We start from the raw sequence: 21633 nt of genomic DNA on the forward strand, positions 1-21633 counted from the left end.
ATATATATATATATATACTAGTAAAAATGCACGTGTGAGCCATTTAGATTGTCCTTTAGTATTTAAAGGGCTTGTTAGAGCTTTTTGGAAACTGTAATAACCTTTTGACAGCCATTTAAATAGTAAATACTAAAAGACAAGAAGCTTTCGCGGAATATCAAAAGATTGCAGCGATGATTTCATTTCCGTATAAATATATCAAATTTGAGGAATGGAACGTCAATTGGTAATGAGCCGCTTCAAAACAGTCAGAATTTTATTGGAGAATGTGTTTTTTTAAAAACAATATATTCACTGCTTGAGGTGTTCAACGAAAAAATAGTTGATTAAGACAACCCACTGAATTTTATTGGACAATGTTTTTTTTTTAATATATTTCCAATTTCTTATTTCCACTGCAAAGAAATCTGATTTTTTTCACTATCAGATGCTCACTTAGAAATGTGAGAAATCCAAATTACAATTCAAAAAGGGCTGCAAATGTGAGAAATCCAAATCAAAATCTTATCGGCATCCAAACAGGCCCTACTGGATTTCATTTTTTCAAGGAGAACTGAAGATTTATTACAGAATCTTTATGTTGGTTTGAAATTGGTCTGAGAATCACCCATTTCCATTATTGCAAGTTTTTCCTACTCATGAAGCATCCTTGTCTATCATCAAAGCTTCTGATTTCTACAATGTCATTGATGAAATAAACTCATCGAGAAAACTGCACTTAAAACGCCTTTGGGAGAAGCTTCCGCTTGACGCTAGCATTCCTCTTTGATCTTTTCCGGATAAGTGAAATAAAGCTTACTGTGAGAACAAACAAAACAAACATAAGGCAGTACTATTAAAGTCTACATCTAAAATATGTGCATTCAAAAAATAAGAGAGTAAAATGTAAGCTAAGTTTAGGTGATGAAATATTTTAAGAACAAAAATAGCTCTTCATGTAGAAGAAATAGACAGAGTAATTAGTCACAAAAAAGACAAGTTTATGCAACGACGACGTTATTGAATATTTTATTATTTCTCACATCTCTTTTGGCTCAGAACGACTACGTTATCGAATATTTTATTATTTCTCACGTCTCTTTTGGCTGAGAACACCGCCAGATTTTAGAGTACGGCGTCAGAATATCAAGTACGCTGTCGAATTTTCTTAGTTCAAACATGTGTTCCAAATGTATCGAGTGCACCGTCGGAATATCGAGAACATCGTCGGAATATCGAGTACGCCATCGGAATGTCGAGTACGCTGTCGGATGTTCTGGGTTCAGACATGTGTTCCAAACGTATCGAGTAAGCAGACAGAATATCGAGAACGACGCTGGAATATCAAGTACGCTATCCGATTTTTTAGGTTAAAATATGTGTTCCAAACATATCGAGTACACTGCCGGAATCTTAAGTACATAAAAATACTTTCACTTGTCAAGGATCTAACAGTCTCTGCTTATTGTAGACGACAAAGATTAAAACGAACCCAACGGTTTTTTGGGTTCAAAAATATTCAAACGAACGAAAACGATGACAACTAAGATCAAATGCATTAAATCTAACTTTAAGATAATGATTGACATTACTGTTATCATGTCAGAAGGGTATTGGGGTCTTTCTCCCACCCATTTTTTGGAGAATCACCTTTGCTAAAAAGATTTTGGGTGTGTACGGCAAGACTTGTCATCCTCCCCTATAGAATTGGGTAGAAATGGATCTATGATAATCGAAGTAAGCGACTCCTAGTCGTACCTCAGATTCTCATCCTTTTTTCGAAGAAAAAAAATGGCTTGAATGTCATCCTTTATACATGTTAAACGTAGAGTTTGGAGAAATGGGTTTGGCGGGTCTAGTTTGCAGATTGCAGAACTACCTTTTTGGATTTTATTGCGTTGCATTCGAACACCTACAAAATGTGCAAAAATCATTTAAATTATGGTTGCGAACACGCCCTTTAGTTATTGAAAATTATTTCCAGTAAGTTAATTCCTAGATGCTACTACGAAAGCATAAGGTATAATCAAAGAAAAGGATAAACATATCATTTAAGCACTCTATAAAATGATAAATTTTGTTCAAACACTTAGTTTTCATATCGAAACTTTTAACTAATTTTGATGTGAGACGCATTAATATTGAATTTCATAAGAGAAGAAAACATAGCATTAAATCCATTGTCTCACGGATATGATAGGTTCGGCCAAGCATATCAGCATGCATGCATAATGTTCAGTGGTTGGTCAATCTTAGAGAATTTTGGCCCTGTTTGGATTAGAAGAAAGACATTGTCGACGAATTTTTTTTTTTTTTTTTTGAGAACTTTTTTCTTCCCACAATTTTTAGGAAAATGATATGATTATAGTTGATCTAGAGGAAATCATCATACATTGAAACTCTTTCTAATTAAAAATTAGGATCGGTTCGAGTCATCTTTTCTGTGCATACAAAGAAGTTATAACTTTTATAAATATTTTTTATTTCCAAAAAAATTCCAATAATCCAAAAGCCCCAACAATGAGCTTTCGTGAAAAATCAACTTGTGGATTCAGTGTATAACCTGAAATTATCGTTGTCCAAGTGTTTACATTCCAATGAGGGATTTCATAAAACACTGGCAGGCATCCGATGAGGGATTTTATAATACACTAACTCACATTACCCTGAAATGGGTTTGGGAAGGAGATGAAGGGTTGCAATATGCTTTTTTAGGTTTTGCTTGATGACAACTGGCAAGGCATAACGAAGAAATTGATTAAAGACTCCAGAGATCTATTTTTAAAAAATACCCTGTTCGGGGAAACTGAAGGAAAAAACATCCAGAACCAAAATTTGTGATGGAAAAAGCCAAAAAGAACCGAAAAATCGAAATCCTCTTTTAGAAGAGAAAAACACACAATCAAAATCCTCCTACAAAAAAAGAATTAATAATCCATGTTTGAAGAAATCCCCTAACATTTGGTCATCCTAAAAACCAAAACAAAACTCAGGATCCCTAATTAAAATCCATCCATTTAAAGGGAAAAATGGAAAACAAAAAGAAGCAAGAAAACTCATCTTTGGTTCGTTTGCCGGAGGGAGAATAGCCCGGTTCGGAATCCATATATAGTTCTTACCAGTTTCCTTCATTAATGAATGAAAAATAAAAATAAAATATATTTATGTTCAAAGAGAAAACGATACCCAGAGCAAGACATAGAAGAGAAGCAAAAACAAAAGCATGTGACGAGACTTTGAGAGGAGAGGCGGTTGAGAGCAGTGGAGTTTTCAGGAAGGGAATCCAGCGAATGCCAAACGGGCAGATAATAGGGTTTCGTTTGGAGTCTTTGGACGGACATGTAAGGGTGGTCATTAGCATTAAAATTGACAAAAGTAGCCATCGAAAATTGGATACAAAGGAACTTTTCCTAAAATACAATGTGATGTAGAAAGAATTTAAGCAAAAGTTTGGAACGAAAGTGATAACTTTGGGATGTTCTCCATGGGCAAAGTAAGTGACCGGGATGACAAATATACCCCTGCAAAATTGAGCAAGGCGGAGACAAATGTACGGTATGGCCCGTACCATAGGATGATCCAAACTGTCCATTAGATGGGCCACTGCCTACATAGGTTGTGCCCCAAAAATAATTTTAATAGGTTGATCCGAACCCTCTGAACTATAGAGGGTTATAGGTTGATCCAAACCGTCCATGTGATAGAACACAACATCAATCGGTTGTGCCCGTAAAATCATTTCCATAGGTTGATCCTAGCCCTCCAATCGATATAGGCTGATCCTAGCCCTCCAATCGATAGAGGTATCTATAATTGTTGTTCCTCTTCAGGTAACCAGAATCCGTCAATATTTTGCAAGTGTCCTGCATGCGTAATAAAAAGTAGTTCTTTCGTCATTGTCATATGTCTGCAACTCTTCTTGGTAGTTTTTTGCCATAATTGTCGTAGATAGGTACCCGTGTCGGTACTTTTCGTATGTAGCTTACAATTTTACCCTCAAATAATTTCTCATAGTGATAGATGTTAGATATCAGCAAAGGGGTTAATGGTAAAAGAAAAAGTTAAGGATTCAGTTTGAGGTGGCATTATTTTTTTGGAAGCTTGATGTAGGGTATTTATTGCCCAACATGAATGCTGAGAATACCCCTAAAGAAAATCAGAAATGTCAATGCAAAAGGTATTGTGCTGGGCTGTGGGACATGAACGGAAATAATGAAAAAGTGAAGATAACTTTAACCCCTGATTCACACTTTATATATAGTATAAGGATAATATAAATCATATATATATATGAGGAAAATGATTGTGAGCTTGAAGCTCATATAGCTTATATGAGCTTAAGGGCCCAAACACATGTGGGCCCACATTGTTAGGATGATCCAAAGCTTTCATTTGAAAGGCCCTTACATAGATAGGGTGTGTACAAAAAATCAGCTCCATAAGATCATCCTAACCCATCCAAAAGTGGAGGGCAAAATGGACAAACACCGTTTGCCACAAATCTGCCCATTTTTCCCCTCCGCTTTTGGAGGGGTTAGGATGATCCAATGGAGCTGATTTTTGGTACACACACTATCTATGATGGGGCTTTGCAAATGAATGGTTTGGATCACCACAAAAAATGTGGGACCCATGTGTTTGGGCCCTCAAGCTCATATAAGCTATATGAGCTTCAAACTCACAATCATTTTCCTCCATATATATATATATATATATATATATATATGAGAGCCCTTTGACTTTACAGCCGTTATTAATGCATGATGGTGATGTGTAGCCAATAGGAGAGCCCTTTCACCTCTTTTTTGCAAGGGCTCCTTTCAGTCTATTTGTGAGCTTGAAGCTCATATATCTTATATGAGCTTGAGATCCCAAACACATGGGTCCCACATTTTTGTGGTGATCCAAACCATTCATTTGCAAGGCCTCATCATAGATAGGGTGTGTACAGAAAACAACTCCATTGGATCATCCTAACCCCTCCAAACGAGGATGGCAAAAATGCGTAGATTTGTGGCAAACAGTGTCTGTCCATTTTGCCCTCCACTTTTGGATGGGTTAGGATGATCCTATGGAGCTGGTTTTTTGTACACACCCTATCTATGTAAGGGTCTTTCAAATGAATGCTTTGGATCATCCTAACAATGTGGGCCCACATGTGTTTGGGCCCTCAAGCTCATATAAGCTATATGAGCTTCAAGCTGAGCTTCAAGCTCACAATCATTTTCCTCATATATACATGAGAAAACGGTTCCTACACATATGTGTAGATAAGTTATCTACACACTAGCTTAAAATATAGTGGGGGCCACATTATTTGGGTGATCCAAACCATTCATTTTTAAGGCCCTCACATAGATAGGGTGTCCACAAAAAATCAGATCCATAGGATCATCCTAACCATTCGAACTGTGGAGGCAAAAATTAGACTAATTAGTAAAGGTTTAAAGACATCCATTTTACCTCCACAAATCGTAGGGTTGGGATGATCCTATGGATCTGATTTTTTGTAGACACCCTATCTATGTGAGGGCCTTTAAAATGGATGGCTTGGATCACCCAAACAATGTGGGCCCCCACTGTATTTTAAGCTAGTGTGTAGAGAACTCTCTACACATATATGTAGGAACCATTTTCTCTCTCTCTCTCTCTCTCTCTCTCTCTATATATATATATATATATATATATATATATATATAGAGAGAGAGAAAACGGTTCCTACACATATGTGTAGAGAGTTCTCTACACACTAGCTTAAAATACAGTGGGGGCCCACATTGTTTGGGTGATCCAAGCCATCCATTTTAAAGGCCCTCACATAGATATGGTGTCTACAAAAAATCAGATCCATAGGATCATCCCAACCCTACGATTTGTGGAGGTAAAATGGATGTCTTTAAACCTTCACAAATTAGTCCATTTTTTGCGTCCACAAATCGTAGGGTTGGGATGATCCTATGGATCTGATTTTTTGTGGACACCCTATCTATGTGAGGGCCTTAAAAATGAATGGTTTGGATCACCCAAATAATGTGCCCCCCACTGTATTTTAAGCTAGTGTGTAGATAACTTATCTACACATATGTGTAGGAACCGTTCTCTCATATATATATATAGAATAAAGTGAAGCTACACACTCGTGTAGCTAACTTAGCTACACCGCCGGCTTAAAATACAATGGGCCCACATTGTTTTGGTGATCCAAACCATTCATTTGATAGGCCCTCACATTGATAGGGTGTGCCCAAAAAATCAGCTAGGTAGGATCATCCCAACCCTTCAAACTGTGGAGGAAAAAATGGACAGATTTGTGAAGGTTTTTACATGTTCATTTTTTGCCTCCACAAATCGTAGGGTTGGGATGATCCTATGGAGCTGATTTTTGGGGCAGACCCTATCTATGTGAGGGCCCATTAAATAAATGGTTTGCATCACCCAAACAATGTGGGGCACACTGTATTTTAAGGCCGGCGGTGTAGCTAAGTTAGCTACACTTTTCTCATATATATATAGAACATTTCCTACACACTTGTGTAGGAAAGTTACCTACACACTACCTTAAAATACAGTGGGGGCCCACATTGTTTGGGTGATCCAAACAATTCATTTGAATGGTCCTCACATAGATAGGGTGTCCACAAAAAATCAGATCCATAGGATCATCCCAACCCTACGATTTGTGGAGGTAAAATGGACGTGTATAAACCTTCACAAATTAGTCCATTTTTTGCCTCCATAGTTTGAATGGTTAGGATATCCTATGGATCTAATTTTTTGTGGACACCCTATCTATGTAAGGATCATTTAAATGAATGGTTTGGATCACCCAAACAATGTAGGCCCCCACTGTATTTTAAGGTAGTGTGTAGGTAACTTACCTACACAAGTGTATAGGAAATGTTCTCTCATATATATATAGAGGAAAGTGAAGCTACACCGCCGGCTTAAAATACAATGTGCCCACATTGTTTTGGTGATCCAAACCATTCATTTGATTGGCCCTCACATAGATAGGGTGTTCACCAAAAATCAGCTCCATAGGATCATCCCAACCCTTCAAACTGTGGAGGCAAAAATGGACAAATTTGTGAAGGTTTTTACACGTTCATTTTTGCCTCCACAAATCGTAGGGTTAGGATGATCCTATGGAGCTGATTTTTGGTGGACACCCTATCTATGTGAGGGCCAATCAAATGAATTCTTTGGATCACCAAAACAATGTGGGCCCATTGTATTTTAAGCCGGCGGTGTAGCTTCACTTTCCTTATATATATAAAGGATTGTTGAAGATTGTTGGCGTTTTAACTCCTCACAGAAACGATTACTTCACCCTTTTTTCCCCTCTTTTCAACGGCTATCTCTCAGGGCTTGTTCACTTGGTTTCTCAGCCAGGAAAATAAAGGAAAATTCGGCTTTTTTACCCAAGAAATTGAGTTTGGCGCTGTTCTCTTGGTTTCACGCGAAACCAAAAATCCGACGTGGTAATGACGTGGATCCCGCAGAGGCTGGATTTCATTTCCGATCAGAGTTGAGAGACTACCCAGAGTTGAGAGACTACACGGAAAAAACAGTCGGGCTTCTTTTTTTCAAGCCCACGCGAAGAAGAGAAAACCTAGGCCCAACCTTCGGAAGTTCATCTTCTCCGGCAAGACTACTCTTCTCCGGCGAGACTACCCAAAGCAAGGTACCTTTCCTTCGCCTCTCTCTCTCAGTCTCTATCCTTTTTTTCGTCATTTTTTTTCATTTCTGCAAATGGGGTTTCGGAAATGGGTCTCCATCTTCAGATTTTTACGGTTTCTCGTCAAATGGGTCTCCATCTGCTAATGGGATTTCAGAAACGGGTCCCATCTTTGGAAATGGGTTTGCAAAAAAGGGTTTCAGAAATGGGTTTGGAGAAATCGGTTTGATAAATGGGTTTCAGAAATGGGTTTGCAAAAAGCTTCTTCGATCTTGTGAAATGGGTTGCAGAAACCATGTTCGATCTTTTTATTGGGTTACAGAAAACCTCTCCTAACTTGCGTTTTTAGGGTTGCAAAACCCATTCTCATTTTTCGTATTAAGGGTTTCAAAAACTCTCTTTGATCTTAAGTATGTGCTGGAACCCATTTTTGGGGCTGCAAAAACCCTCTCTTTATTGATATTGATCTTCCATTTTTAGGGTTGCAAAGAAAATGGGTTGTTAGGTTTTGAAGCATGTCTTGATAAAAAGCTGGATTTGCAAAAAAAAAAAAAAAAAAGGGTTTCGGATTTTGTGGTGTTTATTTTGGCAATGTTACAATAGGATTTGGATTTGATGGGGTTTCATGTCTTATTTGGCTTTCCTTTTCTTGAGGTTTTTCGAGTTTCCCCTTTTATCTATTGCATTTGGGTTTGAGATCTTGGGGTTTTGGAAGTTTTTTTTTGGGTTTTTTCTTGCAATTGGGGTTTTTGGAGTATATTTTTGGTGGTTGAATGAATTATTGATGGTTGTGGGTGTATATTTTGGACTATATTCTTGGCAAGTGACCAGGCATAATAAACCTTTTCTCTGGATTTTTCAGGTTTTCCTGTGCAAGTGAACAGCCGCAGGATTTCTTTTCCAACACAGTTTCTTTTCCTTTCCTTTCCTTTCTGCTACGTCAGATTCCTTTCCTTTCCTTTCTCGAGAAAACAAGTGAACGGACCCAGTGAAAACCATTCTAGGGATTTTGGTGAAAACTCCTCTTCTTCGACGCCCTTTTTCTTGGCTTATGCTTCCCAATCCCTAATTACTTCATCCTTCTCCATCCCTTCAACAGAAAATAAAATCAAATCAAATCAAAACCCTAATCATCGTCCCCTCCTTAGCCCCCACTCCAATCAAACAACAAGAATGGAGTCCTCAAATCCCACAAAACCCCAAATCGAAGAAGAAAACGAAGAAAACTATATCGAATACATCCCTGTCAAGAAGCGTCGAGCCATGGAAGCTCAGAAAATCCTCCAACGCAAGGGCAAATCCTCCTCAACCCTACTCAGCACCGACGAAGATCCCGAACTCTCCAAACTCTCCGAATCAAAACCCAGTCTCCTTGTCAAAGCCTCCCAATTAAAGCGCGATCTTCCCGAAATTACCCCCACAGAACAACTAGTCCAACAAGAGAAAGAGATGATCGAACACCTCTCCGATCGCAAAACCCTAATGTCTGTTCGTGAACTCGCCAAAGGAATCACTTACACTGACCCTCTCCCTACTGGTTGGAAACCCCCCACTTCAATTTGCAATATGACCACAAAACAATGTGATGGGATTCGAAAACAATGGCATATTTTAGTAGAAGGGGATGAAATTCCACCACCAATTAAGAATTTTAAGGATATGAGGTTTCCTGAACCAGTTCTTAAGAAATTGAAGGCTAAGGGGATTATTCAACCCACACCAATTCAAGTTCAGGGGCTACCTGTTATTTTATCGGGGCGGGATATGATTGGGATTGCGTTTACTGGGTCAGGGAAGACTTTGGTTTTTGTGTTGCCTTTGATTATGACAGCGTTGCAGGAAGAGGTTATGATGCCGATTGTGGCGGGGGAAGGGCCATTTGGGTTGGTGATTTGCCCGTCGAGAGAGTTGGCTAGGCAGACTTATGAGGTGGTGGAGGAGTTTTTGATTCCTTTGAAGGAGTATGGGTATCCAGAATTGAGGCCTTTGCTTTGTATTGGAGGGGTTGATATGCGGTCGCAGTTGGAGGTTGTGAAGAAGGGGGTTCATATTGTGGTTGCCACGCCTGGGAGGTTGAAGGATATGCTTGCGAAGAAGAAGATGAATCTTGACAATTGCAGGTAAAATAGTGTAGATTTTGAAATTCTATGCAATTTTTGTCTATGTTTGTGTGTGCATGTTTTATAAGATGCTTATTTCTCTGAAAGGAAGAAGGCATTGTGTTAATAGTGATTTTTCTTTTAGTGTTATTAATTTGATTTTGGGGAAAAATCTGCGATTGCTGTATGTCCTCCCTAAATTGTGCACAAAGCCAGCTAAGAGTTGGGCTCCTTGGTGGATAGGCCAAGTCCAAATTCACAGTAATATGATTTTAACAACTCAATTAGTGAGTTCCTCCTTCTTTCATGTTATCTATACCTTTGTACAACGTCTTTAGACCACCCCAGTCTGTGGTAGGGGTGCAACTCGGGTCAGGTTGGGTCGGATTGAACCCAGCCCGAAACTCTAAACCGTCAACCCAAACCCGATGAAGGCTAACCCGACCCAACATGAAAAATAAATATCAGGTTTTTTTTTTTTTTTTTTTTTTTTTTTGTTTCTCCATGTTTTTCTTTAAAAATATAGTAATTTTTTTCTCCATGTTTTTTTTAAAGAATTTGCATTGTTGCAAGTTGTGTGACAACCACGGTTTAAAACATTCCCCAAGTCAATCAACGGCTCACACAAGTCGACTTCGTTTTACCTTGGTTGAGTCCTTGTCCAGTCTAAGTTCTGCCTTCCTAGTCGATCAAAAACTCCTTTAACCTGCCGGATTTAGGGAGAGACTGACCATGCCAATCATTGACTCACCTGAGTCGACTCATTTTTTACTTAGATAAAATTTTGTTCGAGTTTAATTTTCCAAACACCGTTGATAAAAATGGTTGTGCTTTGAGTAAGTTCAGAAATGTATGGCAATTTGCATTCTTTTTTGTCATGGCAGAAAAAAGAGTATGTGAAGCTGCAAATGCAATTACCAAAAATGTATCTGAATTTTTTTGTTGTGGTAGACTTGTGACATGTGTTAATTTTCCCCAAGTATTGACAGGATACCAGATAAATAGCTAAAGCAAGATTTTCACTACCCTTTTTTTAACAGTAAAACGTTCACTAAATGATTCATGTGAACGCTTTTGTTATTCAGATTTTGCTATTTTTTTAACAAGACAAGAAGGTTTTTGGTGTGCACATGTAAAAAAATATTCAGATCTTTCTCAAATATAAACGTTTATGGAAAGATTTTTCTCAAATATACAAATGTGTGGAAAGATTGTCAATATCTAGGGAGTGGACGATTTGACAAGTAGTCAAAGTACCTATTCAAGGGTGCCTGTCTACTTGCACTTCTTTTTTTAATGGTAGAAATCATATTATGGAAAGAAAAGACTGAGATGGTCAGTACAAAGATGGGATATACAGAAGATATCGCTAAAAAAGGGCGGCTCAGTTCACGAGGCTCCCGCAATTGCGGGGTCTGGGGAGGGCTAGATGTACGCAGCCTTAGCCCTGCTCTGCAGAGAGGCTGTTTCCGTGACTCGAACCCGTGACCGCCAAGTCACAATGGAGCAACCTTACCATTGCACCAAGGCTCGCCCTCCCCATGACGAAACGACGGTCATAACAACTAAAAAGGGGATATACAGATGATAGCGCTACAAACTAAAAAAGACGGGCATAACAACTATGAAGGAAAAAACAAAGGCAACAACTTAAGGCTGAAGGAAATCGTATATCTCCTTAAGGACGAAATGAACAGACTTCTGTCTGCTTCCGCGCTTGCTGACCTCCGAACATGGTGGAAGGCTATTGAAGAGGCTCCCACCCAGTCGTATGTGTCATCGGAGAACTGCGCAAAGCGCCAAGGGTAAGGTTTTGTGCCTTGGAGCCAACGAATCACATTGAGGGAATCACCCTCAACTACCATCTTATCGAAGCAATCCAAATTTAATAGTTTGATACCTTGATAAACAGCCAACAGCTCTGCCTCACCGGCATCCTTAACTCCTATGGAACCTGCAAACACCCAAACCACTTCCCCTTCATTTCTTAGTAAACCTGTCTACTTGCACTTGTTAGCAGCTCTTCAATAACCTTTTTTTTCTGAATGGCAGGTATTCAATAACCTTGCTATAGTATATTCTTTAGTAAATTTCACCCTGTTCTCATTTGTTTGAGAGGGATCCTAGAAGAGGAGAAACTTGTTCCTCATTTCCTTCTCGACTTTCATGTTGGTGTAGACATTACCTGAATTCAATTCTAGGTCTCATTGGTGGGAGAATCAAGCCTGGTCATTGTTGGCCAAGGTTTGGCTTTGCTCCCATTCCTCCAAGGGTTCAGGGTTTTTTGTTTCGTGTTAATGAGGATGATAAATACTCCTGACAGTTCTATAGGTTGTTTATGCGAAATTTGACCACGTGATCAAATATGTCATGGTGGTGAATATGCGCATGTTGTGTAGAAAATCAAGAAATTGGCATGCACTTCTTTATTCAGTGTGTGGCAATGTTGTAGCGTTTTTGCTATCTAGAGAGGGTATAAAAAGAAAACATTTGTATGGGCCAATTTCTGGTCTTTTGTAAATTTCCTTCTAATAAAAATCCAATTTTACATTTTCTAGTGGGAAGATTCTTCCTGATCATCATGTTTGGGCACATGTTTCTAAGTGAGAATTTATAAATGACTACAAAATTTATAAAGAACTACAAAGATTCTATGTATGTACACTGATTATTATTTTAAACTCCTGAATTTTCTCTTGTTCTTCTACATTATTTAGCATTTTCGGTATATAATGTTAAACTGATATTTCTGTATGTTTTTGCTCTTGTAACATTCTGCACTTAAAACATGTTATTGGTTTGGTGATAGAAAGCTGTTTTCCTCCCATTTATTTGTTTGAAGCAAATGAAATATTTTGGAGTATCATTATACCATTCTCCTGAAAATGGTTTCTGTTTCAGGTACTTGACATTAGATGAGGCAGATAGGTTGGTTGACTTAGGCTTTGAGGATGACATCAGGGAAGTCTTTGACCATTTCAAAGCCCAGAGACAGACCCTTCTTTTCTCTGCCACCATGCCTAAAAAGATCCAAAACTTTGCGAGAAGTGCTTTGGTGAAGCCCGTAACTGTTAATGTTGGAAGAGCAGGAGCCGCGAATCTCGATGTTATTCAAGAAGTTGAGTATGTGAAGCAAGAGGCAAAGATTGTATACCTTCTCGAGTGCCTGCAAAAGACTCCGCCTCCAGTTTTGATATTTTGCGAGAACAAAGCTGATGTGGATGACATCCATGAGTATCTGCTGCTAAAAGGGGTCGAGGCAGTTGCCATACACGGAGGCAAAGATCAGGAAGAGAGAGAATATGCCATTTCCTCTTTCAAAGCTGGGAAAAAGGACGTCTTGGTTGCAACTGATGTTGCATCTAAAGGCTTGGATTTTCCTGATATTCAGCATGTTATCAACTATGACATGCCTGCCGAGATTGAGAACTATGTTCACAGGATCGGTCGTACTGGAAGGTGTGGGAAGACGGGCATAGCCACGACGTTTATAAACAAGAACCAGAGTGAGACAACACTTCTTGATCTAAAGCACCTCTTACAGGAAGCGAAGCAGAGGATCCCACCTGTGCTGGGGGAACTAAACGATCCGATGGAAGATGTCGAGGCCATCACCGACGCGAGTGGAGTAAAGGGTTGTGCTTATTGTGGTGGGCTCGGCCATCGTATTCGTGACTGTCCCAAACTGGAGCACCAGAAGAGTGTAGCGATAGCTGGTTCAAGAAGGGACTATTTCGGGTCTGGAGGTTACCGAGGGGAGATTTGATATATCTATATAAATCTGGGGATTGACTAATGTACGAGATCCATTTGTGCTCCATTTCAAAACTTGTTATGCTTATGATTGTAAATTGTTAAAATCAGAAGCCTTTTGGAGGGATCAGGCGGTTGGTGACAGTTGGTGGATGCTCATGAAGAAATTTTGCATTGCTTCAGTTCCTTCTTCTGTTTTGCATGGGCTTGAGCTCACTTCTATGTAATTAATGCAGGGCATGGTTAGTGCTTCAGTTCAAAGAAGAAACCTATCCGAATGGATTGATAGACAGAACCCTTCAGTGAGGTAACACCCACAAGGTCCTGGGTAAGAAAGGCAATTCAAACTGTGATGAAATAGTGATGGTGATGGGTTTGTTAAACATTCTTTATGTAGTTTATTTATCACTTCTTAAGCATCTTTATATATTTTCTTGATAACCTGCTTCTCAATTTTTAGCAGCATAACAACATATTGCTAACAAATTCTCGAGAAATCTTTCCGGTGACCTTGAATTATCCAAGGGGATCGGGTGACAAACAACTATATAGCTGAAAAATTGATTTTTTTAGCAGCATAACATATTGCTAACAACCATTAAAAAAAAACACATATTGCTAACAAATTCTCGGGGAAATTTTTCATTGACCTCGAATTATCCTAAGGGATCAGGTCTTCTGGTGTTTGAATTAATGAGGCGGATTAGATGAGAAGTTTTTTTTTTTTTTTTCCTGTGTGTGTCCGCGCGTGTGTGTGGGCGGGGGGGGGGGGGGGGGGGGGAGGGTGTAGATCTTAACGGGACCTTCAAAAAAAAGAAAAAAAAAGAACATGACATCACAATTCAATTGACTGGACTTGCTGCCATGTGATGTTAAGTGACTGTCTAAAATTCGGTTGGAAACTAAGCTTCCAGAATCGGAGAAATTCAGAGTTTGATAGTCTGAGCCGATCTTTACTCCTCTGATCAAAGTCCTGAACGACTTGTCCATATCACAAACAATGTTCAGGTTCTCCATGTGACTGATACATTCAGGTTCTGTTTTGTTTTTTAGTCATGCATGAATCCTAGCTTTGCCATTATTGTGACCTGCTTTTAGAAGCATCTACTACATAATTCAGACCTTGTTTGGAAATTGGAATTAAGGTCGCAGATCTGTGTCATACTGTGGCTCGTATGGTTGTTTCAAGTTCATACCCCAAGCGTAGACTATGTTAGCTGAAACCTGCACTTCAAAAATCCAAAAGCTTCTTTTCTCTTAGATCACTTGTTTGATTTCCATTATTCCGATATTCTAGATTAGATCTAGAACCCTCCATTCTCCGGTGCAATCAGAGGGAGCATCAAGCCCTTCATCACCAAATGCCTAGCAGTGCGAGTTTGCTGTCCAAACATCTCTTTGATGTTGGCCATAATATACGAGGCGTAAGCCATTCCCTGGTGCTGCAAACGTAACTGAACATGATTTCATTACAATCTAGTCTGGCTATTAATTCTTGGATTTGCTAGAAACCTGTCCATTCTGCTCGTGCAGAGTTAATCCAATCAGGTTTTAAACTGTTTTGGAATGTCCATCAGTTTCCCTACCATTAGTTCAGTTGACATTTTTTCTTACATTCTAAGGTCTGCTATAATATATGTCGGATCCCAAAAGTAGCTGAGCAATTTTGAATACTGTTTTTAGTTGAATGTAAGGTATCCTAGATCTGTATTTCCATCAGAACTTGAACTTGTTCTTGGAATTGGATTCTAATCCTTCAAGCCAGCTGAGTCTGGATCTGGATTCAGTTAAAACCTGTTGAAACAAAATTCAAGAAATGGCATCCTTCGTTTGAATACAAAGCCTGGCTGTGAGAGCAATTCAGTGACATTTCATCCCTGACCTATCCAGAACTACTGAGGTACTTTTAATCCAATCCGTGAAAAGAATACTTTTAATCGTTTGTGCTGTAATCTTTGGAGAATTTCATTCATATTTTCAATTGTCACTTGAGATGTGAACCAGTCCAATGTTTTGAACATGAACTGACCATGTTGCCACATTTGTAGTCTGAATCATATAACTACAACTTCTGAGTTACTAGATCTAAATTGAACCGTAACACCACTTCTGCTCACTGCCACCTGGTCTACATCAGAATTAAAGGATGGATATTATTAGGAACAAAATGGTGGGCATTGAGACCAGTTTTGGGAAGGTTGGATAGATTTCTTATTTGTACGGAATGTGAGGCTCATTTCCTAGTAGCTTTCTACATTGTCCTTCCTAGAACCGTGTCTGACCACTCCCCCATTATATTGGACACTAAAGGATTGCCTCTGCCCGGCTGCTCTTTTGCCGCATCTACGGCCAGCAAAATCTGCCTCCTAAAGATGTCTCTAGGGGGTGAAGAAGGTGGCAAAGTCTGCCCATGGAGAGCTCGCCTTATACTTTAGTGATCATGACTTCAAAGAGGTGCTGCTCCATTCTGCCTCGCTCTCATAGCCAAATGTTCCTATGGAAGGCCCTCTTTCTTTCATGGTAAAGGAAGCCCTCAAATCCAAACTTTATCTCCATGAAGAACCCTTAGTCACAGTATTGGATCAGAGGCATCTCCTCCTCAGACCACGATGGTGATTTTCTGGCTGTCTGGCTCTTATACAATATAAAAATCCAAGGTTTTCTGTTGTACTTCCTCAGGTGGACTCCAGATTTCTCGCCAAGTGCTTAGCGGCTTTTGCCCCAGTGTGGATAAGCTTACTAGGTCTTCTCCTCTTCTGCTTTAACGGACTATCTAGTTTCCGTTGGAAGCCTCATTTAGTCATTTGGAGGGTTCTTAAAATTGATGGCCCGACAATTCAGGGCACCCACACAGATGCCACAAGGCTATGCATAGAAGTGGGCGTAAGCTCTAAGAAGTTCAAAAAGGTTTAGATAGGGATCTTTGGTGATCGAGGCTGTTAGAAATGGAGTTAGGATTAGAGAGAGGAAGAAGAAGAAGAAGAAGAGTAGTAGAGATGATAGAGAATCTCCACTAGGGAGCTCCTCATGTAAATGATGTATATATAGGCCCAAATAGGACATCCAATGTACAATGACCACAATACCCTTAATATACATGTAATGCCTAATCTACCCTCTAAGAAGGAAGCATGCCACAAGGCTATGCATAGAAGTGGGCATAAGCTCTAAGCAGTGCAAAAAGGTTTAGATAGGGATCTCTGGTGATCGAGGCTGTTAGAAATGGAGTTAGGGTTAGAGAGAGGAAGAAGAAGAAGAAGAGCAGTAGAGATGATGTAGAATTTTCACTAGGGAGCTCCTCATGTAGATGATGTATATATAGGCCCAAATAGGGCATCCAATGTACAATGACTACAATACCCATAATCTACATGTAATGCCTAATCTACCCTTATACATTATTCAACACTCCCTCTCAAGCTGGAGTGTATATACTATGGAACTCCAGCTTGCTACAAAGAAACTACAACAAACAACTAAAAGTACAATAAAAAAGACCGTACAACAAAAGGTACAATAAGCTCATACACACATTCAGCTTGGTATAACACTCGTCAAACTGGTGTGCAGAATATGTAATGAAAAGCACAATAATAAAAGACTAACGGCCACCATGAGAGCACAATCGTCGAGATCAGGAGTAACCAAAAAGGAACAACTCCCCCTGAAGCAGCACTACGATGAAACCGATCAGAACATGGCCTACCCCTGAATGAGAGCCCGGCAAATAAATCTGCAAATCTCAGAGTATCGAACAAAGACACCTCGGCAAGGAAATGGCAACGATCCATCGAGCAAAGAGGGGCACACGAAAGGTGCGCACATGAGCAACGACGAAGTACCAAGAGCGGTAACACTAACTAAGCAGCACAATGCCAATAGAAGAAGATAACTAGCGTTGGAAAAACCATCGAAGACAAGGTCGATGGGAAAACCGTCGCCTGGAGATAAGAAGAAGATGAAGGAAACCAATCATCAACGGGGACATTATCGTCTGGAGACAAGGTTGACGGCATCAGCATGAACATCGCCGCCTGAAGATAAGAAGAAGAGAAAGAGGATAGCCAACCAACGATGGGAAAGCCATCGTCTAGAGACTAGGTCGACGGCATGAACATCGTCTCTTGAAGAGAGGTAAATAAGGAAACCGTTGCCTTAACAGAGCCAACCAACGGTGGGGAAAACACCGCACAGAAAAAGGTCGATAGGAAATGAAGCCATCGCCTGCAAAAGAGAGGTCGGCGGGAAAACAAAGTCATCGCCTGTAAGAGAGCTGACCAACGATGGGGAAACCATTGCCTAAAAAAGAGAGCTGACCAACGATGGGGAAACCATTGCCTAAAAAAGAGAGGTCAATGGGAAAACAAAGCCGTCACCTATAAGAGAGCCGACCAATGATGGGGACACCATCGCCCAGAGAAGAGAGGTCGATGGAAAAATGAAGTCGTCGCCTGTAAGAGAGCCGACCAACGATGGGAACGAAGCCATCGCCTGTAAGAGAGCCAACCAATGATGGGGACACCACCACCCGGAAGGGAGAGGTCAACGGAAAAACGAAGCTGTCGCCAAGACCCCGTTTTAAGTTCTATCCATATACGTTATGATCGCCAGTTCATACTAGATCCAGTTGCATTCTATTGGAATTGAGCGAAGGGTGCTGCGAAGTCTACTGCTAATCCTAATGCGGAGAAAGGACTTGTTGAGAATCAGGCAGCAACTTCTGTATATATTATTGCATTCATTGCTGCTCCTCTAGTAGATATTGATGGTATTCGTGAACCTGTTTCTGGTTCTTTACTTTATGGAAACAATATTATCTCTGGTGCCATTATTCCTACTTCTGCAGCTATCGGTTTGCACTCCTCTCTTTTTTTAATAATACCGAGTCGGGTTCTTCTCCTACCAGTATCAAATAGAACATGCTGAACAAAATCTTCTTCCTGTAAAACCTGCTCCCGCTTCAAGTCATGATGAGTAATCAACCAATCTTGGGGTAAACAGTTTCCCCTACTTAACTTTACTTACACTTTCCTCTCGTACATAGGGAATGAGAATCAATCTTCTTACTGCAAATTCATAAGCTGCTTTGTCGACACTGACACTGAGAGACGAAAGCTAGGGAAGCGAATGGGATTAGATACCCCAGTAGTCCCGACATTGGACTTTTCTTTGATGGCGCTCTGTCGATCAGGAACTTCATGAGATCTCTGAGTGGTATGAAATCATTCATCCTCTTAAACAGTCGTGGTGTCATCGAAAGATGTTCCGTCTCCCTTTTGTCATTTGTCAATTGATCTTTCTTTTTATCTTATCCTCTCTTTTGCTCCTTGATGGCCAAACGATTGGATCTTTCAAAACCATCCAATTTCTCTCTCCTTTTGCACTCCTTTTGGGGACCTTTCCTTTACCTATGGGGGTAGGAAAATCATGATCGGGATAGGGGACCCAAAGCTATGGAACTTGGAGTGGTTGTCCTGGTCAATCATTCTATGATGATGCTATGAGCACCGCCCTCCCTCTCTTACTACCACGAGGGCACCAGACGACGGGAAGGGAAGGTTTTTGTAAGTGAGACACAACAGCTTGCGGGAGATGATGGATGAGAAGGGTGCGCTAGAGACCATCGACTCCAGTATCTAATAAGCTCTACCTACTATTGGATTTGAACCAATGACTCCTGCCGTATGAAAGCAATACTCTCTTTTTCCTTATTATTATATGGATATAAATCACCGTAATAGTGGAATGATTGAAAATCTCATATTCTATATCTCAATAAATATCTTAGTTAATCACTAGGTAGTCATTTTTAAGCAGTAACTTGGTCCATTTACTTCGGCGAAAGAAAAAAAGGGGCTTGTCCAAAGCTTTGTTATTTTAGTTAGGTTCAAGTCTGACGGGAATATTATTCTACGACTAGCAACTCATTGATTTTCAAACCGATCCTAGAATTAGTCACTTCAACGATCTTCGATGGTTATATGGGTATCCAAAGTACGAACAAGATGGATGTTTGTTGTCCCAACCATTCTTGTTAGTCCTGATCCCGTTAAGGGAAAGGGGTAATTTATGAAGTTCTTCCGTCAAGCCCTGATCAATGAACCTAAAAAATCCCTCAAATTGTATCTGACTAAATCCAGGTATTGTAAACATTCCCTCATTTCCATCCCGGAGCATCTTAAGTTTACCATTTATCGAAAAAATCCCATTTAGAAGCCCATTTACTCTGCAATTTAGACAGAAATAGAATTGTGATGTTGGGATCTTGGATAGAAACAAGTGATATTTTAGTAGGTAAATTAACGCCTCACACATCAAAAGAATCATCATATGCCCCGGAAGATAGATTATTACGAGCCATACTAGGCCCGGAAGACTACAGGTGAGAGTTTACCTTCTCATTGGAAGGTTCTGTTCACCACTGCACCCCTACCAAATCACGATTCAAAGTATATGAAAAGACCGACATACACCGGGTAGAGGGACAGAAAGCAGACCCGCTGTTTGTTATTCTGCACAAAAGCATCCTGCCTAATTCACTAATTCGTGGGAAGATACTGAACTTTTGTATTTGAAAGATGTTTCAGTTTTAGGTCGTTAGAAGGAGTTCTAACAAGTAGATGCATATAGTATACCATCTCACCACCTTATTTCCTCCAAGAAATTGAGGAGAATCTAGCTCTCCGGAGAGCTAGGACATGGGTAGAGGCTATCAATGTTATTTCGTACTAATCGTTGCATCAGAATCATCAAAAGAAGTAAGAAAGGGAATTTTCAAGGAATTTTTCACCCTTTTCATGTGTGGAAATAATAATGATTCTTGATCCTGTTCGTAAAAGATTACGATTTTCTTTTCCTGGATCCCTATCCACCAAAATCTTCACTTATGGTTCCGGCGAACGAATAATCACTGAGTCCTCTTTCCGGACGGTATACTGATAAAGAGAATTTTTCCAAAGTCAAAAGAGCGATCGGCTTGAAAAAATAAAGGATTTCCAGTCATCTCTTGTAACTATAATGAAACTCCATGGGGGGGGGGGGGGGGGCGAGGGCTTCCTTGCCAGCTCTAATTCACCTCCCGGATACGGCATTGAGGGGAGATTTTTACTTATCTTTCAACGGAAGGGAACTTGAAATGAAAAGACATCAAAAGGAGAAGTGCAATGATGTATGCAGCTGAGGCATCCTAACAGGCCGAGAGATTTGAACCTTGTTCCTACATGACCCAATTAATTCGATCAGGCACTCGCCATCTATTTTCATTGTTCAACTGTTTGACAACCTCTTTTATTTGTCCCGCCTTGAATCTCTTTTTCTTCCTCATGCTGATCTAGTTCCAGTTATTGAGACAATTGAAAATGGTGTTTCCTTGTTCCGGTATCAGTCTGAATTTCATATTTCTAGATGTGAAAAGAAGTATAAATATCTCCATATACCAGACGTTCACTAATGAGTACCACGTCTTCATAATTGTAGCCTTCCCATGGCATATAAGACACTAATACGTTTTTTTGGGAACTCGTGGGAATGTGTTCGTATATTAATAGGTTTTTGGTTCACACGACCAATCGCAGCAAATGCCTGTCAAAAAGCATTTGTAACTAATCGTGTAGGGGATTTTGGTTTATTATTAGGAACTATGAACGAGTGACAAGACCGATTGCAAGCCCTACAATAGTAGAGAGGTCTGCTCTTGCCTCTCACCATAGGTCCCGCAACTCTGAATACAGCTCTCGTTAGAGGCATGCCCTAAGTGCATGCAAAAATGCTCTGATAGTGATAGTTGGCCTTGCTATGGCTGCTGCTGCTACAACATCATATGTCATGCTCCTCTTCTCTAATGAAACCGTAGCTGAAATTGAGATCTCATTTAGAGAGCCAGATATAAAATATCTAGAGTTTCTTTTTGTATCCTATACAGATGATCCGATCCGCAAGGACCATGATCGAGAATTATTTGTATCTCAATACGCTGCTGCGCAAAAATAGGATATGCATTTGAAATAGATGTCCTAGTTATTACATATATCATGATCGATACGGAAATTAATCCCACTTGGGTATTGAGCATTTACCTGTAAGAATTGAATTGCTTGCAATGGATAGTTGAAACTCCAGAAAATG

General features: G+C 39.9%; 1 protein-coding gene across 1 annotated transcript; it reads left to right on the forward strand.

Annotated features, from left to right (window-relative positions):
• The first annotated feature begins 7516 nt into the window (after window positions 1–7516).
• Window positions 7517–13950, forward strand: LOC143853436 (DEAD-box ATP-dependent RNA helicase 35). Its single transcript, XM_077363201.1, has 3 exons — window positions 7517–7663; window positions 8520–9777; window positions 12658–13950. Exons 2-3 carry the CDS (start codon window positions 8831–8833, stop codon window positions 13520–13522), a joined length of 1812 nt encoding a protein of 603 aa, XP_077219316.1. The 5' UTR covers window positions 7517–7663; window positions 8520–8830; the 3' UTR covers window positions 13523–13950.
• Window positions 13951–21633: the final 7683 nt, after the last annotated feature.

The sequence above is a fragment of the Tasmannia lanceolata genome, unplaced genomic scaffold, assembly GCF_043159265.1.
Source record: "Tasmannia lanceolata isolate RefF3 unplaced genomic scaffold, GAP_Taslan_0.1 ptg000003l, whole genome shotgun sequence".
Taxonomy (NCBI): domain Eukaryota; kingdom Viridiplantae; phylum Streptophyta; class Magnoliopsida; order Canellales; family Winteraceae; genus Tasmannia; species Tasmannia lanceolata.